This window comes from Nomia melanderi, chromosome 13 (genome assembly GCF_051020985.1).
Source record: "Nomia melanderi isolate GNS246 chromosome 13, iyNomMela1, whole genome shotgun sequence".
NCBI lineage: Eukaryota > Metazoa > Arthropoda > Insecta > Hymenoptera > Halictidae > Nomia > Nomia melanderi.
The window spans coordinates 7272622-7300408 of NC_135011.1; the positions used below are offsets into that span (position 1 = coordinate 7272622).

General features: G+C 41.2%; 1 protein-coding gene across 3 annotated transcripts; it reads right to left on the bottom strand.

Annotated features, from left to right (window-relative positions):
* Window positions 1–1713: 1713 nt before the first annotated feature.
* Window positions 1714–27787, bottom strand: LOC116424056 (uncharacterized). Of its 3 annotated transcripts, none has more exons than XM_076373076.1 (11): window positions 27417–27787; window positions 22403–22580; window positions 21778–21908; window positions 21202–21328; window positions 9658–9838; window positions 8089–8206; window positions 6084–6307; window positions 5214–5510; window positions 4189–4416; window positions 3440–3583; window positions 1714–2987 (listed from the first exon to the last, which is right to left on the bottom strand). In XM_076373076.1, exons 3-11 carry the CDS (start codon window positions 21870–21872, stop codon window positions 2845–2847), a joined length of 1557 nt encoding a protein of 518 aa, XP_076229191.1. In that variant the 5' UTR covers window positions 21873–21908; window positions 22403–22580; window positions 27417–27787; the 3' UTR covers window positions 1714–2844. The 3 variants fall into 3 exon arrangements, with proteins under 3 accessions (XP_076229191.1, XP_076229190.1, XP_076229192.1); XM_076373075.1 differs by having other exon boundaries at window positions 22403–22554; window positions 27417–27783; XM_076373077.1 differs by lacking the exon at window positions 1714–2987 and adding an exon at window positions 3014–3229 and having other exon boundaries at window positions 22403–22554; window positions 27417–27786.

A 27787-nucleotide genomic window follows, 5' to 3' on the forward strand; every position in this document is an offset into this window, starting at 1 on the left:
TGAGCAATCTGTTAAGTAAGCTCGTCAAATATTTTCCGACTAATGTAGGATTTATCTGATCTTCGATCTTCGTGAACGTAGAACCGTGTTACGGACCCATGTAATCTTCGGGCCGCTGACAGCTTAATTCACGCCACGCGTTCTACTTTTCTAGCCTCTGATATCTTGAGCTATCCATTCATAAAGTTCATGACTCCATGGATAATTTCAGACAGCCGCCTTTTATCGGATTTATATATAGAAACGCTATAGAACCCGGGGAAATGTTAAAATAGTACGGTAGATTCTTTCCCAATCAAGGCTGTCCGATTTAATTAAAGTACGAGCGGAACTCTGTAGATCTTATTCGCGGCGATCGATCATTTCCAGCGTTTCGTGTGTAGGAAAATAATCTGCGAATAAAAGAGTCCGCCATATTGGCGTGCCCGGCATGTTATGTGAATTATCAATTCATAAACCATCATTTGAACACTCTCAAAACACACTTTTTTATACCTTTCCGTACAATTTCAACGAATAAAGTCAGTCGTAACAGTGGCGGGTAAAGATCATTTTTCTTTGTAGTTTAATGCTACTTAGAATTGCTTTCAATCATAAAGAACTGTATATTTAACCCCTTGCCCTCTAATCTCATATCGGACTCATAGTGACTCAAATTCTATTTAATAAACACGAATATTACTCAATCTTTTTACGTCGAAATGAAATACTATTCTCTTGTTATCAACAGACTGCGCATCTTCGTGCGTTTATAGAAAAAAGAACGTGCAAAATACGAAGTTAATCAAAACATATTTCGGTTTCATTAGAATTTTCCGTTCATAGAAGCAAGAGCAGAGAATCCCCTTTTCTTCTAACAAAAGATCACCAGCAAAATGCTTTGACAAACGAAATAATTTGCGATGAATCCCATACAATAAAACTTTCGAAATAAATTATAAGGCGAATGGTTAACAAATACCAAAATACTCGAGAATCCTAAGAATCTCATAATGTCGGAGCTCAAAGAATTCCGAGGACATACGTTGAATGACTATTCAATGAAACAATGTTCCCAGCCATCCAACATCCGCCGGGTACCAAAATGGCGGTGGCGCCGCGATAGAATCGAGGGAACGCCGAGACCGCGAGGTCTCGCGTGTTCATGGCTGACGTGAGCTCACCGGGGGGCTCGATGGCCACGTTGACGTCAACGTCGCCTGGGGAAAAGTTGTCTTGCCTGTAAGAACACGCCCCGGCGTGTAATCTAATCGGTGTCCGTTTTTCTGCCGACCGAGCGCCGCGTGTACGCTTGGCACGGCCGAACGTCCGCGAGGCGAAACTTTCCAGGCCGGTACGCGAGATCGAGCGATCTCGGTGACGGCGTGAATATAGTCGTCGCCACGGTACAGCGAGACACTAAATCAACCCCTTACCGTGTTATGACGAGTGAGATCCGTGATAAATATTTCTAGTTAAGTCTAATAAGAATGAATGTGGATCCATTCTATGTGGATCGACGTGAAGACTCACTTTGTCTTTATCAATACTTCATTCCAAGAGAAAATTAGTTCTTATGCTAATAGTAAAATGAATCTAATAATGAGTAGCATAGTCGTTAAGAAAGTTTGATGACCAACCGGAGCTTGCAAATTGCTTCAGGGCAATTACAATGGGATAATTGATGTCGAATAGAAATACTAGTAAAGTAAGTAATTAAATAACAGTGTAACATAACAACACTGATACAGAATGTTTAATTATTATCTTCATCACTTATCTGTTCTTCTATAAAAAAATAAATAATAGTATACAAAACGCTGAGAATTCTCGTGGCAGTCTAGTTAAAGCAGGATACTAATCTTCAGAGTCGGTAGTAGTTGATGTTGCAGGCGCTGGGGCAGTCAATTGCTTTATCCCGCCGCTCGGAACATGTTTAATTTAATGCTCGATCGGTTTCACGATCTCGCGATATCTTGGCGACGACTGTACCGATCGTAGTGTCACGTTCAGCCTTGCAACGGTGGACGAGTCCTAGCGCGTAAGGTCGGGAACCAGTCCGGTTGGATTTTTCCCGGCCCCCGTAGACGAGCCAGCTCTCTCACATCCGCCTCCGGAATCGCGCACACGTGAGAGATCGTGAGTGGAACAATGGCACGCGAACGCCTCTGGCGCGACAGTTTTCCTCGCCACTCTTCCGCGAAACCGGCCCCGCCGGTAGAAACACATGAACAGTATCCACGACGCCACTCCGACCGCTGCTTTCTTAACGGATCAATCGAACACGCTGGATTCCTGTCGGTCTTTGTCTAGATCAGGTCCCATAAGGTTATTACTGTTCTACATAGTGTTCTCGAAGCTTCAAGTGTCAACTTTAGATTCTGGCTTTTTCAGAGTTTAAAGTTCTTTCATTCTCGAAGCTTCAGGGTTCAACATTGCAAGTCTTTGGCTTCAAGGCCTAACATTAAAGAGTCTTGACGGTCTAGAGTTCTGTAAAGCTCAATTCTTCGAAGCTTTAGTGTTCGATATTAAAATTTGGGTGTTTATTGTATTATTGTTAGTACTGTAATATAGTATTATAGTTTATATGTTAGTAATGTGATACGTTAATGTAGTATTAGGTATTCGAAACCTTAAAGTTTAACTTCGAGCCAGCTCAGAAATAAGAGTTCGGCTACTATTGTTCTGAGCCACGCATACGCGTACCGCGGATTCGGTTAATGAGAGCAAAATATCATGGAAACTTTTGCAAACACTTGTTGCACGTCTTCAAAGACAATTTGTTCTTCTCTCCTTGTGGTCCAGACAAACCAAATATTTGAACACCCATGGTCTACACAGGCCGGGTATGTACATGTATCTCGATCATGTGCTCCTGCGAGAACACATGGGGCTCGATTGCAGCGGGATCTCGTCGTATATGTGCTCCGTGGTCGGGTCGCAGCTGAACGTCTGCAGACGCACACGGGTTGATGGGGGTCGGTCATAGTGGTCGTCCTGCAGGAAATCTGGGGAAAAGAGTTTCTCCACTGATTTCCCTAACGTTAAGGTTATTCGACCCATTGAATATTCCAGTGAATCGAAATGACCGTTGCTGCCGAAGCTTTAGAAAATTGACAGAAAATACATTAAACTGTGAGTGCCTCAAATACATAAATTTTGATGTATATTATTAATCAAACTTGATAATCTGACAGTTGATAGTGTGCTCGACAAAAGCAGTAGAGCTTCATTTCCTTGCGAACAAGATCTGAAATAAATCAATGTTATCCTATGTCTTCGATTTATAGTCTCACATATGAAATCACAGTATTCGGATGATTGAATAATCGCGACACTGTATGTATAACTGAATCGAGGATAACGGTAGAGTTAAAACCGGAGACCCTCCGTTCAGACTAAAGTCCACGGAATCGAATAAACAGTACCGACAGAGTTAGCGATTAAACTACATACTTACCGCGCAGACTGTCAGATATGCGAAGACCGATGGTGGCAGCACCATTGGCGTAGATGCTCGCGGGATCCAAGTTCGGTATTGTTAGAATGGTCCCAGCGTCCGGAGTAGTCGCGAGATACGCTGGACTCACGGTCACCGGGGATTCTGGAATATCGAATGAAACAATTTCTAGAAAACCTGGCTTCTTCATTCAAGTTCACGATTGGTAACACAAAGAAGAAGTCTTAAATAATTTTTTTCAACGGATTTTAAAATAAAAACACCCTCCGTGGAAAGCAGTGTATGCTTAACTGGAAATGGAAAACGCGTTATATACATTGATCCTTTGTTGTTCGAGTAACGAAATAATTTGCTTGCAAATTTCGATTCTAGATACCGAGGTCTGATGCCAGAAATGTGACGACATTCGTCCCTGCTGCAATCGCACTTTCATTTCTTTCGAACCAATCATGATTCTTCAAAGTTTTCCAATTTAATAGGATTCTTATTTTCCCAAAGATACTTCCGAGTTTAAGAAGAACGCGGGAAAACACTTATCAGCGTAGCTATTCCTATCTATTTCAAAGGAATGTTCCTTGAATGGCCAGATGAAATGGGGACTGTAGTAGGGTTAATCCGTCGCGAGTAATCCACGCCTCGGAACGGTTCAAGATGGCCGCTCCGATAGGATTACAAGGAGGAAATCGGGGTCAAGGGTAGACGGATTTCACTGAGCAAGGGAAAAGTAGGATTTCAAAGTCGCTACTCACGGGACAAAGTGCTGGTGACTATGGAGGTGTTCCTTTTATCGATTGTACCCGTGTTTTCTCGGTTCCTCGTCTTCTCTACCTCGTAGATCGAGAGTCTAGCCGATTCGAAGAGCTTCGACCGCATGTGGAGGACCATCACCACTGCCACGGACGTCAGGCCGAGGAATATGATCGAAGCTACCACGATCAGAGCGATGTCCAGAGGGATTGACAACAGGTGCATCGCATCTAATTAAAATCAAGGACTTTGGTGTACGGTTTAAGTAAAAATCAAGCACTTAGTGTATGAAGTCTTTGAACACAGTTTTATGTATCAAGATCTTTCTCAAAATAAAAGATCTGTTTAAAAGACGTGACTTTTTATATAATGGCTCGTATTAGCCCTTTCAATCCTTGTGTAATCGATTCAAAGTAAATTCTAGTTTTGTATCACATTTTTTAACCGAAACGTTCATTAATACATTAACCTACAGTTCATAAATATTGAAAATTATATTTGTTTGGATATTAATGCAGTATCGTAGTTTTAAGACAGTGGGACAGCGAGTGTTCTAAGGGCCATAAAAGAGAAAGGGACTCATGGAGACCAAACCCAAGGGTTGGCGGGTTTTTCCGAAGGATGCGTAAGCGAGGAAGAGTGGGGTGTGTTTGAGAATTTGGTGTGTTGCGTTGACCCGAGAAGAGGAAAGACCTGTACACTGCGAGCTATATCGTTTCTATTTATTTGTATTCTATTCAATTATCTATTCCTGTGTTTTTTTAAATAAACCATATTTAAATACCATCAATACCCCATTAATTATACGAAATATTCTTTCCCCTCGTACAATGCAACAATTATCTAAACAATAACGGTTGATGATCCAAACATTCAACAATAATGATCTATTTTTAATATTATTACCGTAGTCTTATATTCATTTCAATTTTATATCTATCTAGTCCTACAAAAGATTCAAATAAGAAGAATATTTTACTTTAGTTTTTCCTAAATTTTTCTTTTCATTTCACTGGCTCATCATTACCTTTATGAATATTTTTCACGTAATCCGTCTTCGACGACGGCATCTCGTGCATATGGTTGCTGTCCTCAGCGTGCCTGAGGAACGGGTTCTTCAACGCGAACTTGTCGCGATCCTTCTCCAACTTCCGCCTCCACTCGGGAACAGAAACCAAGACGATCACGGGACCGGTGGTGCTCGAGTTCCCGTCTTCGGTCGGCTGCGCCCTAGTTTTCAGGTGATCCGGGGTCGAGGCGGCGGTCGTTTCCGGGCTCGTTGTTTTAGAAGGATTATCCGTCACAGCGAAAGCTCCGTGACTGGCTACAATTAAAAAAAAAAAAGAAGGAAATACACTCCATACGAGTATCTACCGAGTGAACGAACCAACGAGCGGTTTAAAAAACGAATTACCTCAACGAAATTGAAAAAACGAATTCGTCTATCATCGCAGAAACATTTGACCACACTAACGTTCAGTTAAAATAAACATTACACGATCTCATTTCACGAATTCGAACAGCTTCCAATAAATTACTCAACGTTATAAACTGACCGAAGAGTGGTTAATATCAATAAACGACATTCAAATGAAAATTATTCTAATCCTTAACGTTAAGATGTGGCTTATAATAGAATATGTTGCGAACGTTTACGAAAATCAGTGTCGAACGTAACCTTATTAGAAGCCTCATTATCGAGACGTTAATGGCCGTTCGAAATCGTCCGTAAAATCGTCGAGTTTATCGTACGCCATTTCATTTTTTCCTCGAAGCCGCTAGTAAAATTACGAGCGGTGCCGTATGTTTTATGTATTTAGGAGCGCGCGACTTTCGAACAACAGTTGCATCACGCGAATAAATATTCCATTCCCAACGAACCCGACATTTTAATTACCTTCCGTTGGGGTTTCTGTCGTTTCTGGAGCCGTCGAACGTCCTTCGTCTTCGATGGACGTGGCGTTCGCTGACTCGTCCGTCGTAAACGTTTCGTAAACGTTCCCCGACGTGATCTTGGCGCATCGGCCGGTTTCCGGCTCACACCTGTTATCTGCGTTGTCGCAGAGGCACGGAAACAGGCATTTCGGCCCCCAACGGCCTACCGGACAGGTCTCGTTGCAGCTGCAATGAGAAGATAGATTATGAAAGTCATTTATCGAAATTCGATGATCGGAATACGTATCGATAGGGTTGTGCGGGTACCTTAACACATTGAACGTCGAATTTTTGCTTTACCAACAATAATCTTTGCAATTTGTGTTAAGAAGATAATCGGGAAATTAGTTGTTCGCATCGTTTATCTGAGAAAGTACTATGTATCTTGGGATTCTTGAAATATTCTACATTTCTGAGATTAAAGAAAGTTCCGAAATGACGAAGACACTTTCAAGTGAATTCTCCTCATGAATTCTTAGCTTCGATTGAAGGTTAATGTATGATAAATCTTTTAAGCTTAGAAATTTAAGGCGAATTCTTACATTATGTCCCGAATCTTGAGATTCAAGGTGAATTTCTATCTCGAAATAGTATACTTGTGTGTCAGGTTAATTTTTGGGATCCGAGACTTGTATAGAGCATCTCTAACTCTTAAGTGCTACAGTCAGTCTGCCAGACCGCTGGCAAACCAATGCTGAAACGTAAAGACATAAATTATCAATAATATCAATGATCGAACATTACAATGTACTATATTCTCGCGATTGGTACCCAATCCGATCTGCAGGATTAGTGCTCATTACTCATCCCCACCACTGAGTTCGACGGTCGAGGAGTTGTAATATGATACGTTGTTCAGTGGTGGTAGATATCGATGAGACAATATTAATGCAATTGTGAAACTTTTTGCAAAGGTATTTTTGTAAACCAAATCTTTACTGACGCATTTGTGGGATTCTTCTAATCAAAACAACACCGAACATGATACACTTTAAGTACAAATTTACTAGAAGAAAATAGATTACTGCAATTTATTAAATAAGTAAACATGTTCCAAAATATATCGTGTCTGGTCTCGTTTTAACCAGAGAAACCTTACAATTCAATTGGTAAAAGTTTCAATTAGTAAAAGTGGAAAATAGAAAAGTTTAACATTCCATTAATATCCTCTCACTTATTTGTTTCTGTTGATCGTTACGAACTTTCGATCTCTTGTTCTTTTATTCGCACCATCCTTTAACCCTTTGCAGACGAAGACTCATTAAAGTATACAAAACCTTCAGAAGATGAAGCCAGATTATATATCAGATACTTAAATAATAGAGAAAAAAGAAACTATATACATACGGATTTCCAGATATTTGAATAATTAAGTAATTTGTTTACAACTCAGTATTTCGTGTATGAAAGTTTGATCTCGGCAAAATATTGACATCCGTCCGCAAAGGGTTCACTTACATCACGATTAGTGCCCGGTTGTACTCTCGATTTTCGGGTACTAATCGCGAGAATACTGTAATGGAAAGATACACGGTTCAAGATTGTAAGTAATGCACGAAGGAAATCGAATATAAAGAAAAATCTTGACCGATTGTAGCACCCAAGGGCTATATAGTGTTAGGCGTGCCGATTCCGGCTCGATCGACAGGACGATCGACACCGCGAGTTTACGTAATCGAATGGCTAGCTTGCCGGGCGGAAGTCGCGGAGACTTGTCCAGGTAACAGGGACAGGAAGCGTGTTTTTCTCCTTTTCTATTAATAGCCTCTCCGGATCCCTCCGGTTGCATAAGGTTCCCGTGACAGTCGGCCCGCGAGTTTATGAATCTGTTTCTCATTAACGGGCCGGATAATTGCCGCGACGGAATTGCTCGGCCGCGTTCGTTGCCATTGTTGGGCAATATAGCCGGCATTTCGTCCGATTTCCGCGCCACGGAGAAATCTATACATTAAGAGATGCAATCTTACCTTAGTCCACGTAATCCTCGCGGGCACGGACAGTGGCCATTTGTGGGATCGCAGGCTATGCCCTCCCCGCAGTCACATTTCTCTTTGCATTGCGGGCCCCACGTACCCGCCTGACACACTGGAAATGAAGGGGAGGGTCGTTGCTTTGTTGGATAATCATTCTTTGTCTTGAGAACTTTGTGCAAAATTTTGTTTCTTCTAACAAGGTACATGCTTGTAAATTGTATCGATCTTTCTAGAAATGATTTTCTGAATCTTGTGTTTTGAAATTTATTAAAGGTAATCTTGCGTGGTTGATTTAAAAGTGATAACAGATAAATTAACTGTGAATTGAAAAATTAAATGGAAATCAAGAGAAATTGGTTCCTGGTAACTTTTTTGTTGGTATTATATACTTAATATTCTAACTGGTGAATATTTAATTAAGAATAATCGTACTTTTGTTCTATAATTTTGTTTCATTTAAAAGGCATATGTTTGTAAATTATATTAACCGTTCTAAAAAGAATCTTTAGAATCTCATGTTTGTTGGTTTATTAAATATAACATGCAGTAATTGGTCACACGGAACTATTTGCTGAAACTGTTCACAAGCGAATTAGTCATGAATCGAAAAGCGAAATAGAAACAAAGAGGAACTGGTTACTAGTAATCTTTTCATGAAGCTACATATTTGACAACCAAACAGGTAAACATTTAACGAAGAAGAGTAACCATAATTGCTGCAACGAGCTACTATTTCAATACCAGAGTTTCGAAAGTTGTTTGGAAAGTCTGGATGGTTTGTGAACCTTTCCCCGAAGCTTGATTTACAACCATTTACAAGTAAATCGCGAAGCTTCCGCGTGGAGGTCCGGTTCGGTTTCGTTCCTATCTATCAGGGGAAACGTCGGAATCACCGATTTCAGAATCGCTATGCACCGCTCGCGTGAAAATTATTCACCGGCCGCGCGTGTTCTCGCGATCGTGGAAGGTCGGCCTGTTTCGTCAAGCGTGAAATATATCCGACCCGGCGTGGCGTTCCGTGCCCTGCACATTTCAAGATCCGTGAAGCTTCTCGCCTAACCGGAAACAAAACCGATCGGTAATCGTTATCTCGTTAATCTGTTTAGAAATGAACATCGATACCTAGTCACTGGTCCGTGAAAACGGTACAAGCGAATACTTTCAACCTGTTACCTCATAATGTGTTCCTAATTAATTTCACCGGAATTTTCTCAGTAATTACCTAGTAGAAGAGAATATATGTAGTTACTGCAGAAGTACATTTACTGTACAGATTAAGTGTCTATAATTGAATGATAACTATGTTTATCGAATTTGTTACCTCATAATGTGTTCCTAATGAATTTCACCGGAATTATCTCAATAATTACTTAGCCGGAAGGAATATATGTGTTCGCTGTAGAAGCACATTTACTGTAAAGATTAAGTATTTATAATTGAATGATAATTATGTCTATTGTATTCGATATAAAGCTTTTTATATTGATGATGAGACTGTGATCAAAAGCGTTTAGTAGTATTGGAAATTATGGAGCAAGATTATTTTTTGCATTACAAACTCACTGGTAGCGCAGACCTCTCCGATAAAGCCGGGACTGCACTGGCACTTGTTCGGGGAGACGCAAACACCGACGAAACACTTTTCGCAAAGCGGCATGCACTTGATGCCGTTCTCCTCGCCGCCGGATGGTATCCTTTGGTAGCCTTCGCAGCACCTGCTCACGGTCTTCGTCCTCGGCTCCGTCTAGAAAAATAAATTCTGTCTTTAGGGGTCAGGCCACGGGAGAACCGGGAATTGTCTTCTTAATTAAATCAATTTTGTCACTCGAGAGCTTGAAATTCTCCTTTCGAAAAAAATTGCGAAAGAGATTTTTGGTTGGCCAATTAGTGAAGGTAAAGTCATAAAATACAATATTCTTGCTAAAAGGCATTGAATTTAATATTAACCAAAGAAAAAAAGCTGTTCAAGGTACTCAAGTTTCGCAATGAATTTAACCTAATAATATGTAATGTCCTCTTTTGCTATAGAATTATTAACGACCGATTCTTCTCAAAAGAAAAATTGCAAATGTGGAACAACCACCGCTAACAGTAAGTATAGTGATGTTCGGTTAAATTTTAAAGGAATCTGCTCGGTTATATTTTAATGAACTACATCTACTACTTTCTGCCTCGAGCTCAGTGTAGCGTGATCCCAGTGAACAGGTACTGCAGTGATAAAAATTGCAGTCTCAATAATTTTCGACTTACCTCCTCAACTGTAGTGCCATTGGTTTATTTGGTTTCTCCTGATTAAAATGAGTCCCAACACGACGCAGATCGGTCTAGTTTGATCGATTTAGGAGAAATGAACCTTCAATTTCGTTAATTAAATAAAGTGGCTAAAACCAGTCCGATCTGCGTCGTGTTCGGACTCATTTTACTCAGACAAATTTCAATAACGCATCGCCACTACATTTAAAAAGATAAGTGTTTAAATGACTGCAATTGAAATTTTCTTCATTGCATATTTACATTTGGCGGGAGCAGAATCACTTTGAAGTTCCGCCTCTCAACCCTTGATGCTGGACGAACTGTCTATTCCACTCCCGCTCACTACATCGATTCTCTATGGTGCAGCTTCAAGGAGTTAGCAGACTATCTATGAGCTGAAAAGTCAGAGGAGCAGGGGGATTCTTCCACTCGCGATGCTCAGGCTGGCTCAGTCTTCGACGCACAATTGTTATTGACCACATGGCAGTAACGAAGGACAGAAGCGAGATTGAATGTGACAGAGTGAGATGTAAAGATAGAGGACGAAGTTGGTGATACTGTGAACTGTGATCTCTATCGTTACATCTCACTCCGTCGCACTCAATCTCGCGTCTGTCTTTTACTACTACCGTGCGGCCAATAACGAGCACGCGTCCAAGACTGAGACAGCCTAAACGTCGTAAGTGGAAGAGTCCCCCTGCCCCTCCAATTTTTCAGCTTGTTGGTAGTCCGCCAACTCGTCGGAGCTGCACTATACCTTTGTCAGGCTGTGCTCGAGTCAATTTAGGGAGCACAAGGCTACCCTGCTCGCGAGAATGTTAATGCTGTCGAAATTTAAATATTTCACCGAGCATCAGAAAACGTTACTAACGTTCCAAGAGTCCCATCGTAGATGAAATAGCGTCCATATGTTCCAATTTCGGCACGTTCCAAGCAGTGCTCTCGGAATCGGCCGTTTAACGCGAATGGAGCCGTGAAACTCCGATTCAATAAACCACCGGACAAGCTTGCGGCTACCCAAACGACGCGCGCGGTAATTAAGGAAATGATCGGGGAACAAAAAGTAGGCCGCGCGCCGGGCCATCGGACGTTTTGGCAGTCTTCCGCTCGGACCGTTATTGGAATGGTTCCCACTTTTCTCTGATTCTCCGATCTCCGGCGAACGAGAGGGCCGAGTCGGGCGAAAACGAAAGCGAGAGGAGGCGCGCACGCGTGGCGAGTGTGTAACGGTTCCATTCGTAATCCGTCGTAAATGGATACGCGCGAGAAAAGCAAAGTCCGCGTCCATAAACCAGCCCGTTACACTCCCTCCTGCTACTAGCTACACGCCGGATCGTGGCTTGATCGCTTTACACGCGAAATCTAAGCGAAACCAGTGCGCCTCCCCTTTTTTTTGCGCCCTAATCTGCGATCGAGTTCTTGCACGCCTTTCCGAGGATCCGGGTAAATTCAATCGTGGAACCCAGATTTTCAGTATTTCTTGCTGGCGTCGCGTAATTCGGTTTACTTTGGCTTTTCAATGGTAAATTGGCCGCGAGCCCGTTTAAGGATTACCAAGATTAATACTTGGGGAGCGTTTATGGTGAAATTATACGTGATTTCGGTTTTGCTCGAATGTAATTTATTAGAAGACGTGGCGATTGGTGAGAGTAGTTTTGTGAGGTATTATCTGGATTATCGAATTATTAATAATTGAATTACTAATAATTATGGGTGGTTTGATTTCTTTTGATAGGAGTTTTTAAGGATTGATATTGTACACTCTTTTCTTAGGGTGAAAGAGAGTTGTGAGGTAATGGTTCCTATAATGTGTTGCCAGGGAGAAATTAACTTTCCCTGTAAAAAATCACCGTTGGTAACACCGCTTACAGGACACCCTAGATAAAGTGAGGCCATAAACTCGGAGGAACTGTTACTAAGTTATATAGTTCGCGAGGTTGAGCGTCAGTTTAATCGATCAACATAGCTAACATATTTACGAGCTTCTATAGACGCCTAAGTTTATACTGACGTTCCAAAATCTGGACCAGATTCTCCCTTAACGTGTTTGCTGGCGACAACCTACATAACATAACAAAGAAATATCTTTTAATAGATAATTTAACGAATATACACTGTAAAATAAATTTAAATATCTTTGAAATCTAGGCTCTAAGTAAATCTAGAAAAGTAATCAAAAAATATCGATTCTCGTTACCAGCTTCTTCGATTTCTTAAAAGGAATTCCACCAGTCTTTCGCGTCAAAAGTTGTTCTCAGCGTCTCTTCCGGGTAAGAAACCCACCCGCCATTAACGTCAATTTATATAGATACGCCTTGGACGATAAAATCGATTAACTCACACACGACCGTTTCCAGAGTCGCGGCATAATGTTGCAATTAATATCTCCCAGCGGATCGAAGGAGGAACTCTCGTTACGCAAGTAAATGGCTCGCGGATTAATCGCATCGGCCGGCGTGCAACTCGATCGTAGCCCGATGCGGGAGCAGAAACGAAAACGAGCGATCGAATCGGTTCGATTGGACAGTAACGATCCCTTGATTTCCCTTGACTATATATATCATTAATGCGTATCCATTACATTACGTCGCCCCAAAAGTTTCTTTCGTTTTATTAATGCATAATAGATGCACGGTATTCTACATTTTATCTCGCGTTATTGAATCACGTAGAATCCGTTCTAGGCCACTAGCTTGCTCCATTTTTCTGGAAGATTTATAAAGTATATAAAGCTTATATTTATAACATTTATAATTACACTGCAGATCTGTGTGCGGATTTAAATGTATAAGAACGTAATTAGAAGCACAATTGCGATAGAAGATGGTTCCCAAAGAACGTTACAGAAAGCACTACATTTTGGATATTTTATATGCACTTACACTTTTACTATACTTTATACTCATTACATATGAGTTTTCATATCGTTTCGTCCAACTTTGCATTTTCAAATTTTCCAGAAAACGCATAAAAGTCAGTTATAACGCGTCTCTCTAAAGTGTCTTCGAAGCTAAATATCACGAGCATTTCTTTCGTAGGAAGAAACTTATGAGACAACCTAATGCTTCGCTAAATCCTTTCACTTCGTCAACGAGTAAAACAATAATACAGAAGAAAGACGAAACATTTCGACGAGCGGAGGTTCGGCGAAAGCTTCGTCAGCGTGTCAATTAACGATATCACAGCGAACGGAGCTTTCGACATCGACCGGGATTCCGTTTCTCGGAGCCGTGCATTCTCGCAGTAACGATATCGAGTAGATGTCGATTCGATCTATCCCCTGGAAACCGCGAAATATTCCCTCCCATAGATCATTCGGTCACGTACTCGGTCGACGTAATCCCCGTGTAGGTACCACCTGTTTCCGTCTTTCTCGCTTAGTTTTGCTCTAGCGCGCGGCATTTCCTCCGATTCATGGCTGTTCACTGGTCAGCCAGTCCTCCAACGATCGCGTTGCCACGTCGGATTACGTTCCCAATTTCTATACGGAGAAACTTGCAACTAATTGGAGGGAAACCGATTTTTTCCCTTCCTATCCTCTTTTTTCCCTGTCCTCCTTCTGTTTCCGCGAAACGTCGAATGAAGACATTAACGATCGCCATTAGACGGCGAGTTGATCATTCCGAGAAAGCGGGTGGCTGCCTGGCTTCCGCGTCGAACCGCGTTCATCGATTATTAGGACCGTTGTTATTTTCACCGCGCCCGGATATTATCCAGTAAATCATTAACCCGTTAACTGCGGAATTCAGCTTCAAGAATCTCTCATTGCGCACGCAATAAAATTGGAGAACGGAGTGCACACTCGTCGAACGCAGAGCAAATCCGCTTATAATATATTGTAACGAAAAACTGAAGTGAAACGAAGAAGAATTAGGCGTTTCTCTACTAAGATAGATAATTGACCACTGAAAAAATTAGTATCATTTTGATTTTAAGATGATAATCGAAGAACAGGTAACTGATTAGTAACATTTTAATCGTACAATGATCGGGAGATATTTAGCGAACGAGACAGTGTCCGAAATATTGTTAATCTTTTGCCCTATAATAACGAATGATACTCGTGATGCAGATTTCTGGATCAATAGAACAAAAATCAGTTTTCCTCATTGCTCGTGGAATAACGTGAAACACTATTTCGCTATTTTCAACATTTCACCTTCGAAGTTAACGTGTGCTTGTAATAAATGAAACATTTCTTTGTATTTTTTGCTGATCAGTAATAACAAAATTAATTGATGAGCTTGATACTAAACCAACAGGCGGTGCAAAATGACCCATTCCTGATTTCTTCTTGTTGCAATCATTAAAAAGATTACAGATATTTCTCTGAGTAGTTATTCAAGGAATGGATTTAGTAGTACGCAAACTGAATTATAATTCAATGAAAATCTCGATAGATGCTATAGAGAAATTTCAAAAAGTTAATTCAACTGCTCGGTAGCTTTAGTGTTAATCGCGAAAAAAATCGCATGGAAAGAGGTTAAACGGTGCCTCGTGTCTCGAATATTTCCCTTGGAAAGGACACGCAACGAACCGGCATTTAAATGCGCTCGAAAAGGGAAACTTGCCTCGTTTTTCAAGCATGGGAAATTTCTTACGTAGAAATCCCGCGGTTCCGACGACGAAACGTTTTACATAAGAATCTCGGAGGATATTAAATAAATTATGATTAAAAAGCGAATGAAGTCGCAACCCTTGATCTGACGAAATCGTTTATCCGCGGTTCGATTTCAAGAAAAAAGCTCTCGAATGTTTCATTATAATTCAATTGACGCTCGTTATTAATTGCATTGTGGGTTTCGTAAGGGTGGTCGGGTTCCGTTCGTGCGAATAATCAATTAATTAAGGCGGGAATTACCGCAATTACGGGCGACGACAGCGATCGCGGCGATATTTATAGGCCGGCGTGTAACGCGTTACGGCGGGAACGGTGATTTTGCGCAACGATTGTTCCGTTTTTCGGTAACCGGCGGAATGATTGCCTCTTAACTATTTTCTATAGCCTCGTAAAATTGATTCCGCCGGTTCCCCTCGTTCGTCGACGGTTATCGACTGCTCGTAAACGCGTAACCATCTGAACGTTGTGCAACCCCGGGATTTTCTGTTAGCAGAAAACACCGAGCAGTCTCGGGACGTTAAATGACACATCCTACTGGATTTCACGGTTTTGTCAGCTTCTTCCACTTCCGACCGCCCTTTTTCACTATTATCGCTGATCGTTTGGGAGACTAGATGTTAAAAACAAAATAGAAAACGAAGGAAGAAGAAAATAGTGGATCTTCTATTTTCATATTATTAGAATAATACCAATAGTAGAGGAATACCAAATTCGTCGCTTAACACGTTTGCAATTAGCGTTCATGTCAATATCAATCTTTATAGTTATACCATTTCATTAAATGCAACAAATCATCTTCATAAAGTATAGTACAAGAAAAATATCTCGTTAATTTCTTACACGTTGCGTAACGATTTTAAGTAAAGACACACGTGATAATTAAACGTCCATGTTGCAGAATACAAAACGTTCAGCGTCACAAATCCGTTTAACGTTTCAACATTCGATCGTAATAATCGTGCAAAGTAATAAGTGGAACGTTATAAATATTTGAAAAAAGAAACAGTGCAGAAATTCTGAAAAAACACCTTGATAATCTAGAAAGATAGAGATAATCTTAAGAACGTTCCATTTTTAATGGCGGTTTCGAAAAAATTTTTACAACTTCTCCGTTCACGTTCGTCGATATAGACGCTAGCAACGGTCATCTCGCTCCGGCATCGTTTATACGAGCAATCATAATTCCGCCTCGCAGTACGTTCAAGGTCCGCTTCATTTGTCTAGCTAATGCGCCCATTGTATCGCTAATTCAGTTTTCTATGGCGAATAAAAGTAACTGGCGCGAGTCCTCGCGACGTCTGCCCCTTTAAGATCGAGATGACTGTGCTGTAAAGTTTTTTTGGTTCCGCTAATTTTTATTCAGAGTGCTGTTCTGCTGTCAATGTTTATTGAGGATGCGCTACTAATGGTTTCAGATGAACAGCGGTGTGAATTTATTATCAATTGATAAGTGTCCCGATTATGGAACTTTTATAGGTAATAAACGTATCTTATGTATCGACTGCACGGCCTCTTTAATAATCGATACAGTAACCAATCAATCCTTCTACAAATTAGCAGCGAGAATTCTCTGCGGCGTTTACGATGGTTACATAGTCCTTATCGAGGTTTAGCTCATAACTGGTTGGGACAATTTAGTGTTCCCTGAAGTGTTGTAAATCTGCTGGCTATTATCCTCCATTAAAATCGTCTAAAATTTTCTAAACAGACTAATTATAACCTTGTAGAAAGATTAGCTCGGGTTTTAGGGGAACATTAGCACATTTTCTCTAGAAATTCTAACCAAAGTTCTCTAAACAATTTCGCTTGAATCTTTTAAAAGAATTCCTCCAACTTTCATATATATAATTATTTTCTACCTTCTGTTGGACTGATCAAAAAGTCTCGTACTTCTAAACGAAGTTTAAATCAAAATTTAATTTTCTTGAATTGAACTTCGTTGAACCATACAAACTGAATATTCACTCTGTTTACTTACTCACATTATCACAGAACAAAGTGAAGTAAAACGGCAAGACTTGTTAGTCGACTAACCCTAATGCTAATGCTGACATAATGGTTTCCTAATTAGATTTTAAAAAATTCGCATTTCCATGAAGAACCCTAATCTACTCGTTACGTGTTCAGTCGCACCCTTTTCGCACGCGACGCGTTCGTTCGCTTAATCCAAACGAAAGAAACGCTCTCGAAGAAGGGAAAATCCGTGTTCCGAGGCAGCGGGTTCGAGTGATCGATACGCTGCGCGCGTACCGTTGCAACGCGTGACGAAACCCGCCCCGAGCCGAGCGGAACACATCGTCGACGAATTTTTCCGTTGCGAGGAAAATTCCCGCCGTTCGAAAGTCCTTTTCCGCGGCAGTTTACGCAACCCGAAGCCCACCACCGCGTAATGCGGAGCAAAATGCGGCGTGATGTTTCTACGCAATAAATATTAAGCCCGTGAGAGACTTGGGCAACGAGTAACACGCGGCGAGAGTTCGATACGTTGATATCTGCATACGCGCAGGGAAATATGTTCTCATTGTCAGTGCTGTTGCACGAGACTCTGCGGTTTGGGTGTTTTATTTAACTATCTTGAGTTACACCATGGAACTTTGGTTCTTAATCTTGCGGCCCGCAAACCGCAATGGGGTTGAAAAGTGTGGCGGAGTATCGAAATTACTGCAGACGCCGTAGGTTTCGTGAGAAAGGGATTTTTTAGTATTGTTAATTATTGTTTTAATTAAAGAGCAATAAGAAAGGAATGTTTTGATAGTATACGAACACTACAACTACCAGACGGGTCAAAATGACCCATTTCTGAGTTCTTTATTTTGCAATTATTAAAAAGACAACAGATATTGCTACGAGGAATTATTAAAGAAACTGATTTGGCAATACGCAAACTGAATTATAAATCGATTAATGTCTCGATAGATGCACTCTTGGAATTTCTACAGAGAAATTTCAAAAAGTCAACTTAACTGTTCGGTAGGATTAGTGTTAATTATTGCGTTAATTAAAGGCTAGGTTAGAACGAAAGTCTGAAGAGTCGATTATTCGATGTGATTATAATAGGAGTTCCAAAGTGCCGTAACTAGATCGAGTATAATTTATATGATACAGTAGTGATAAAGGATATCAAATAGAATCATCGCGCGGAATCAATATCAATTCTGGGATAATATTTCACGAAACCCGTACTTGCATGGAAACTGTGGTGGATAGGTGAAAGGTCACAAGGCGATTATCAAAAGGGGTTGATTAAAAGGTGGAAACTCTGCACTGGAGAGCTTCAATAAAAGGATCTTACCAGGGGATGAAATCCCTCGGCTTGGAACCTTGAATCTTCCGTGTCACAAAGGAATGTAAGATTCTTCAAAGAGTGCAGATCTGACATCGCGGAACGTTTCACACATCTACGCCACGTTTGGCCCAGTTCGAGCTAATTTGCATCGAACACCGTGCCCGCTTTCTTCCGGTGGCAATTCCTCGTCAACGTAGATCCCATAACGGCTCGAGTTACATAAGATCGAAGCTATTAGACCGGAATTCATCGTGATTCCGATCGATCGTGCGATAAATCGGAAACATGCCGACTGGATCGCCAGCATTTAATTGATCTATCTCGGCCGGACGGCAATTAATCGAAGCGTTGCCGCTCGGTATCGCATAAATTAACGATCGAAAGGCTCCGCCACGCGGAAATGAAAAAGTTTCGATTTCGTTTCTATTTATCACATTTGTTGCGATATCCCTTCTATTTCATTCTATTCAAAGATTTATCAATGTTCTCTTTACATTCTCCAATATTCTATTATTTTATAGGCGAGGATTGCTAAAAAATTATCCACTGTTCAGGGTTAAAATGTTCTTAGTTCATCCTTCAATTAAAACTTAAAAGTTGAGTGTACTTTAAACATTCTCGACGGGGGTGAATTTTAACAGTAAAGGGTTACACGGCGGAAACTCGAGATAAAGATCCAGAAAATTTCCGGACACGCTACCAGACACGAGAATCCACCAGACGACCGGAAGCAGTTCGCCGCAGAGGCGTCTTCCACGTGGAAAAGCTTTTCGCCGTGTATTGCGGTCAGTTTCGCGCTGCGTTAATTCAGCGTCGGCGATATACTTAACGGATTTTGTTTAATTATTTCCTGGTCGTGTCTCGTTAAGAGATAGTTACACTTTCGAGAGCCACGCCGCGCCGGCTCGCTCAGTTTTTTTCAGCCTCTTGTCTTCTCCGCGCGCACAATGGGCTGGCCGAGAGGACAGCCGAGAGCGCAAATACGCTCGTATTGCGCAACGCGCCAGTGCGATAATTAAAGGAAAGTTCTCAAACGTTTCTGCCGGCCATCAATCTCGCGCGCAATGATACGGTTCGACTTTTTCCTCGCGAAACGCAGCTGCCGTCGAAGTAATTAGCAATTAGGATAGTTAAGCGCGCCCGAAACGGAATGATGTTCTTTGCAAAAACTGACAGAAGTCGTGCGCCAAGAAATTAACCCTTTCAATTGGGTTCTATGGTTCTTTGGTAATATCTCATACCGTCTGTTTTAATACATAATATGATATAACAATGTAATATGAGATTTAATACTATTAAAATAAAACAATATATTTCATACTACAGTGATTACAATCATTCGAAATGGTAGAAATATTTTTTAAATTTCCACGTTCGAGCTCTCCACGTACTGTTAAGGGTTGAATAATAGGAAAAATGGAGCACTGAAAGTCAGTTCAGTTGATTTTTCTTAGTCCCTGGCTAACAATGTTCAATGGGAGAAGACTCTTTGTCATGAACTAAGAGTTCTGTCCTGTAAAGGGTTAATGAGACGCACGAAGCGTCGCTCGCTTTCCCTGCAATTAGCCCGGGCCCTCGTATCGACCGTGAGAGCGACAAGGACTGGGTGGGCACAGAGACGAGCCAAAACCGGAAGACCTGCTGCTTTATTGCCGCGTGTATGGGGGAACGTTACATCGTTGTCGGTGGATTTATTGCGAATGCCTCAATCCTGTTACTTCTGCGAGGAGGAAGCTTAATTTTTCGTGGCGAAACTTGGATTCTTAGAATTTCTTATAGATTCCAGCGACTTTCTCAGATTTTAGAGATTTTTAGAGTCAGAAAAGAATGCATTTTACCATTTTTCTTTCCCTTAGCATTTCATGAAACGGATTTCATATATTAATTTCTCGATTAGATGTGAGAAAACGTCTTCATAGACTAAAACAATTCTTCAGTACTAATCTCGAAAGAAGCAATCTCAATGAAATAATTACCTTAAATAATATTATTTAAATATTCTAGGTAAGAGAAGGAACGAATATTGTAAATATTTCGTAGCTGGACCCAAGAAACCACCTCTTACTCTGTCCAAAGTTAAATCCGAGTGTTCCAAGTTGCACGAGATCTTGCTAGAAGAGTCTAAATAGTATTCAGTAGCGAAAACCTTGGTAGTTTCTACTCTTTAGTCGAATCGCGGCGATTTTAACCTTCGTTTTAAGATTTCAAGCGGTCTGAAATCAAAGTTCACTTTTCAATCAACCTTCGACTTCGACGGAAAGTTTTCCGCGTTGCTTTTCAATTCCTGAATCCGTTCCACCGCAAGAGGGTAGGATCACCGCGCTGAAAGGAAGAAACGGACTGCACCTGCGGGGGATTCTAATCAAGCACGCCATTTACTCCTATGTTCAGTAATTAATTCAATTTCACATGAAATCGCTCTGGAATCGATATACGAGTTAAATAACAATCTTTGACCTCTCCTTTTAAAGATGCACGACTTAAAATATTAATTAATCAATTAATTAAAAAATCTCTTCGAAATCGCGAGTAAAATTCGCATTTACGATAACGCTATTATCCCACTCTCATGTTTTATCGCAAAAAGTTATCACATTTATTTCTCCCAATCACGTACTCGAAGCTTCAAATTAAAAATATTTTCAATACATACGATACCTGACAATCAACATTTAGACAAACGAAAATAATTGAAATAATTCAAACAGAAAGGATTTGAGTGGATATGAGAAGTTTCAAATTGCTCTCTATCATTGCCAACGGATGATGGAGATGTACATACGTGGTACTCCAAAAATATGGGGCGTAAGTGTGATAGTATTAATCAGAGTAGGTAGTAGATAAAGTTGATTTAATAAGGCGATAGAAATGAAAGGAGGAAGCAGCGTAGCAGATTTTTATATAGGATTTTCAAGCAACTTTTCGTTCGAGCAACATGGACGCTCACCTTTAGCCGGTAACGTTCCCTCATCACGGTCCGCGTCTTCAAGCACCTGGGCGGTATCTGCAGGCACCAGGTGAACGTGTCCACGGTAACCGGCTCAGTATACCTTTCCATCGACGTGACCGTGTAACTGAAACGTTCAATCAATTAGCTATCTGTTCCTGACGCGATATCCTTATCGGGACGGTGTCGGCATGCCGCGGAACCAGGTGAGAGCGTAATAAACCGTCTGGGTTATTGTCAAGGCGCGTCCGCGAAACAGAAAACACCGTGACGAATTTGTCAAGTTCGTTCACGTTTGCACCGAAACGTTTTTCTTTCACTTAAACGGCGGATACCGATGAAATTGAGTTTCTTCGTCACCGCGGCTACCGAATGGGTCAAAATGACTTATTTCTGATTTCCTCTTTTGTACTGATTGGAAATGTACTGTTGCTTGATTAAGAAATTCTTCGATGAATCGATGTTGCGATACGTAAACTGAAATATTGAACCATCAATAAATGTACTTTTACAGTTTTTATAAAATATTATGATTTATTGATTCGACTGATCGGCAATTCTAGTGTTAAATGGTACGTTTTTATTCGAGAGCAGATGCCATCTGTTGAGAGCACTCTGGAGGAAGACACGGCCAGTAGGAAGCTCAGCAGATAGATCCTCTCGGTGCTCATTTCAACGGAATCTGGATCACCTGTGACATCAGTTACCTGTTAACCGGAGAAAACAAGTCAATTCGTTTATTTCACTTTCCCCTCTTTTAATTATTGTCCCTCGAAAGGATTCTGTTATTCAAGTATTTCTAATCAAATTGGATTAAAGTTGACACCTGTTTTCCTCGATCAAGCGGAAAAACCTTCTTACACATAAAACATTCGTATTAAATTAATTGATATATTCCTATCAAGAAAAAATATTTTACGCTCCATAAATACGTGTAATTGAAAATAATATTTCACATTCTGATCAGATTTACTCCATTAATGTTGAGCATACGGATCGAATTTAATGTTCCTGAATTTACGAGTGTCTAGTCATATTCATTAGGAGATAAAGAAATATTTATAGAACGTACTCAGTAAAGTCAGAGACATTTATTTCTCCGCGCAACTTCAGTGGGATTCGTGTTTCTGTAAGTTAATCGATAGAAAATCGATATTCGTGAAAAGATCGTTATTTATCGCACCTGTGCGTCGATACTTACGATAACTGGCCGAAGTGTCGGGTTTGCAAGCGATTCTCTAGAACGACAAAACTTTAAACATCCTGCAGGGACGCCGGCGTCGTCTCGTGTGTCATTCTTTAGCCGCCGGAAGCGTGCAGAATTCTGCCGGTCTGGGCGGCCTGTCTCTGTCGCTGTACGCAAGAGGAGTGTCCAGTTACTATCGGTAACACGAGACTCGTGACAATACGATATTACGGGCGCCGATCCGCCGAGGCAAGAGGAAAAGCGCGAGTTTTCCAGAGAAAGTCAGTATTCCAGTGGTCAATCCTGCGAGAAAGTTTTGAGGATTTGTTTACAGTATTCCAATGCACGAATCGTCTTGAATTTCGCGGACTCTTCTTTTTTAACACCCTGTGTATGACTCTGGTAGGCAAACGTTCTAATCGCCTCGAATTTCGTAGTCCTTCGGTTTTCTAACACTCTGTATATAATTCTAGTAGACAAGTGTTATTATCGTCTCGAATTTCGTGGTTATTTCTTTTAGCAACACTCTGTATATGATTCTAATAACAAATGTTCTAATCACTTCGAATTTCGGTATCTTCTTTTTTCGTAAAACCTTATATATGACTCTAGTAAACAAATGTTCTAATCGTTTCGAATTTTAGGACCTTTCTTTTATAACACCCTGTATATAATTGGACAAATGTTCCAACCTCGAATTTCCACAGCCTTTTTTACGTAATATACTCTGTATACGACTCGGTTAAAAAAATCTTCTAATCGCCTCGAATTTCGTGGTCCTTTCTTTACTAATACTCTGTATGTGACTCTAGCAGACAAATATTCTAATCGCATCGAATTTCGCGACCCCTTTTTTTCTGACACCCAGTACACAACTCGAGCAGACACTTCAAATTCGTTCGACAACCATATCGATCTCATATTCGGTGAAATTATTCCACGCTCGAACACAATGAACGTACTCTCCTATTGTCTAATGCTTCCATTATTTGCTAGAATAGTTTCAACCCTTAGTGTTTTTATTGTTCGAAAAATCATGCATTCAGGGGTCGACGTATTGTTTCTGTCGGTGTACAATATCGCTCGAAAATATTTCGTTTCTCGTTTGGTAAACAATGATCATTGTTTCTGTAGTGAGATGGAGGTAAAACGATGCTTGAATTTTTCTATTGGCGAGTTGAAAGAATCTAAATAAATTAAAATAGTGAATTGAAGATCAAAAGATAATACTTTATTGTCTTTTCTATTCACCTTTTTTCTGCCCTACATTTTTCACCAATAGAGCAGCAATACTAATTGTTATTTCGGTAAGCATTATTAATATAATAAACGTTAATGAATAATATTAAAATGATACAATACTATAAAAAAATTATTAATAAAACAATAAAACTTCAATAAAACGAGACAAATAGTAAATGTAATACTTCCCGAAACAATTCGCGGCCCCCTTTGAGTACTGCCAACAGAAAAGCTTGTTACACAAAGCTTCCCGAAATGAAGAAACCACCAGAGGAACGAAACCGAGAAGCGTCGTTCCGCAGCCGGAAATTGTGCCGCCGATATTAGACGCGGAGAAGGAACAAACGGTCCCATTCAAAGGACGTTCTTCGCGACAGGAAGTATTAACTCGCTCCAATTGGCTGATTGGGCCCGACAATGCGCGGGTGACGCGTCTAATAAACATACAGCTCGACGTAAATAACAGGGTCGAAGGTTCTCCGCGCCCCAGCGGAATCTCGAGAGCGTCGTCATCGGTCCCAGCTTTCGAAATTGCTCGAGGAAACCGTTAATTACAGAGTTTTCATCCGTTTCGCAAAGCATCATGGATTTCCCAACATGCATTTAAAAAAAAAAGAAAGAGGTGCCGGTGTGAATCAGTTGTCGGGCACGATTACACAAGGCGAATTAAAACGGGTTCGATTTTGATCGCAAACGTACCGTGAAACCGACTTATCCGCGGGCCGACACTTTCATCCAGTTCTAATGTCACTGACTACCGCTCCATTCTCGCCTCCGACTAACTTCCACCGAGGCACATGTGGTTTCTAGTTCAATCTCCTTCCAGCGTCTTTTTTTTTGTCCCTTAACGACTGCACGATTCGAAACGCTCTTTCGGCCACGCAGCTGTTCGAATCGTGAGAAATGTCATCCTTGCTACCGCTAGCAGCCCTCACAATACATTATCTTGTCATCGTAGCGCGCGCTGAATGAACCGACTGCCAAGGAATGTCAGTTATTTCGAATGAGATACGGTCTCGCCGAGGTTCTCATGGAGAGACACGTTTCGCGGATGAATCTGCGAGCGTGATCGCCTCGATCGTGCTCGATCGGTCGATCATGTCGTCAGAATCTGTTCACGATGCAACACCTTAAGCGCCAGACAGATCGAAAATGACTCATTTATAAGTTGTTTTACGACCACCGGTTCCATAAGGATACTTTCTTAGGGAACGGAATTAATTCGTTTAATTATGTAATAATGTAATGACGAAAGTCGCGGATAAGCTTTGGTAATGTCTGTGAAACAGTGCGTCGAGGCAAATCGTTTAGAGTTTAGAGCGTCGGATATTTTCAGAGTTAATGGACATGTTCGGGGGATTCTGTTCTTTCCATCAGGCACCATCTTGTCGATTATGAAATGCTCTTATCTAATAGACGTTACAGGCCGGGGCGACTCGTATGATTTATTAGAAAGACTAATGAAATCTGAGTTAACCGGTAGAAGTCAGAGTTGAGCATAACTTAATCTGATTGCGTATTACCGGCGAGCTGACTGTGCAGATTTTATGCGTTTACAGCCTTTAAAAGTATGCCGGGATAATAAAAGAAACAGTTTAATTGGATATTTAATAGGATTATCGATTCACGTGCACTTAAGTGAAATTCTTCGCGAAATTTTGTAACCATTCCTGCTGGAATACAATTGCCACTGAGGCAATCGCGAGTACATTGTGTTCAGCCCGTATTTATGAACAAAAACTTATATTTAATTTAACAGGTATATTTCGATCATTATAGAAACTCCGATATCTACGAAAATTAGAAGTACCAATGGATCACTGCAGCAAGAAATTAGATGAAAGCTTATTGCCTCAATCTTCTAAAAATCTACAAGAATAAACGTCTAATCAAGTGACAACTCTTCAAAAACGAAGTCATCGAAAAACAGAGTTAGAATTTCATAGGTTGCATAAAATAAAATTGATTTTCAATAGGAAATGACGCATTTATTTAACTCCTCTTCTGACTTTCTAATAAAGCCCACGAATAAAATCTAAAAGTTATCTAATCGCTGTTCCAATATTCATGGAGGAAGATTACAGGTATCTCTGCCGTCGAATTAACCGCGTATCTTTTTATCGCGAATGGAAAGTTGCAAGAGCGAGTGCCATTCGGGCAGCATCCCTCCACCGCCCGTAGAATGCAAAATCCGTGGGCAATTACACTTGCCCCGGTCTCGTAAACCAGTTACCCGCCAGGAATGACTTCATTTTGCGTTCACCTGGGATGGGCAGCGGCAAAAAGTCACCGGGTGTTACATGATCGACGCTCCAGCAAAATTCTGTCGAACCCGTTCGCGAACTGCGCGGACTAATCAGCCACGTGGGCGCAACACGAGTCCTTATCTTCTTTCCGAGCAATTTCTCAGAGCAATTTCGCGCCACTCGCTTGAAACGACCGAATAAACACAACCGTTCAACGAAACACACCGTTTAACTGTTTCCACTCTTACTCGCGGTTTGTTTTATGTTCGGACACAGGATTGGTGTAAACTACTTATAGTCTATGCAAAGTACACAGAAAATTTTGATGTAATACTATTAGAGTTTTAGATGTTTGAGATAACAATTTACAATTTTATTTATATTATCTTTTCAATCATTCTGGATTATTTGAATTGCTTCATTTAAAGTTTACTTTGAAGTGCAATTGATTGATAAGAAGCAGCGTAAACGATATAGAAGACAACATCAAGTCATATTGGAATGCAACGGATTCAAAGAATACAAAAAAGAGCAGAGTAGTTTAATTCCATTGAAGAGAGGATTAATAAAAAGAATAAAAATATCACTGGAGTAGCTCGCTAAGGGAAAGTGAAATGAAAGAGTTCCAAAAGCTCGTAAACGCGGTAACGCGATCTTGCGTCGAACGGAGGAAATTCCGTCACACGTTTCGCATCGTTTGCAAATTGCGGCCACGATTACGGGGGTTAAGAAAGTAGAATCGAAGCGCTCGTTAAAGGAAATCGCCCCGTTCTCACGGCTTTCCGTGGCCGCGGGCGCGATGGGAGAATTATAATTCTTATGACCGGCTAATTTTCGTCGTGGAATCCGCAATTACCGTGGTCTCCTGGTGCAACCAACGCGATTTGCCTTCGCATGTACGTGATTCCCGAGAAATTCCCCTGTCCCGCGCGCGCGATCGCCGCGGTTCCGGATGGACGGCGGACACGCGAAAATCAACGGAACGAATGAAACGTCGCAAAGCTAATGACCGGCCTGCGCGAAACGGTGCGTCGCGTCGGTCGCACGAGTGCGTTAATTAGAATCCCGGGAAGCGTCGGGCTCGGTTACGCGGATTAATTGCCGAAGCTCTCACACGTCGAAGACAGCGGAATTCTTTCTGGGAGGTGTTCCCTCGAGAAAATTAGGAGTGGCTGCAATTAACGTGAACTTTGGGCACAAAGGATCGTTCGAGCGTATCACAAGGAGCCTCTGATTTCGGCGAAATAATCGATTATCTTTGTCGTGCAGCGTTTAGACTCAAAAATAAATGACTGTGACTACAACGTACTATATTTCATTAGAAAATTAAATCTTCATCAAAAACCATAAAGAAGCTGAATGAGAAATTGTGCTAAGTATCAATTTCCCAGCTCGACTTTCTCGAAATAAATTCTGTTGAATAGAACCTCCATTTTTAAGCTTTCAGCGTGTTTAGCTCTGGCGTAGCATCGAAACGAATACAAATCATTCTCTGAAAAAATCACTCTCACCCCTCGCCTCGCGTTCGACGAATAACCCACCTCCACCGAAGAACTTGTCACACGAAGATTGCAAATTTACAAGCGGCTCCGCTTTCACAGTGACGCGGCACTGAAATTTTCAGCGCGACGGGACGATCATTACGTAACGGTGCACTGGTCGGGATAAGAAAAAAAAGAAAAATACAAAACCAACGAAGATCGTCGTCGATCCCGTGCGGGAAAGGGATCCCGTGCGCGGAACGAAAGGGAACAGAAGAGAGACGTCACCGCCGCTTTCACAGACCGATTCACAACTGGCTTCACGTTCGTAACGAGCAATTGGCGTTGCCGGCCACTCGGGAATGCACTTGTGGCACAATGAACTCCGACCCCGCAGTCGACAAACGACAACTGCAACGGGAAGAAGGTGG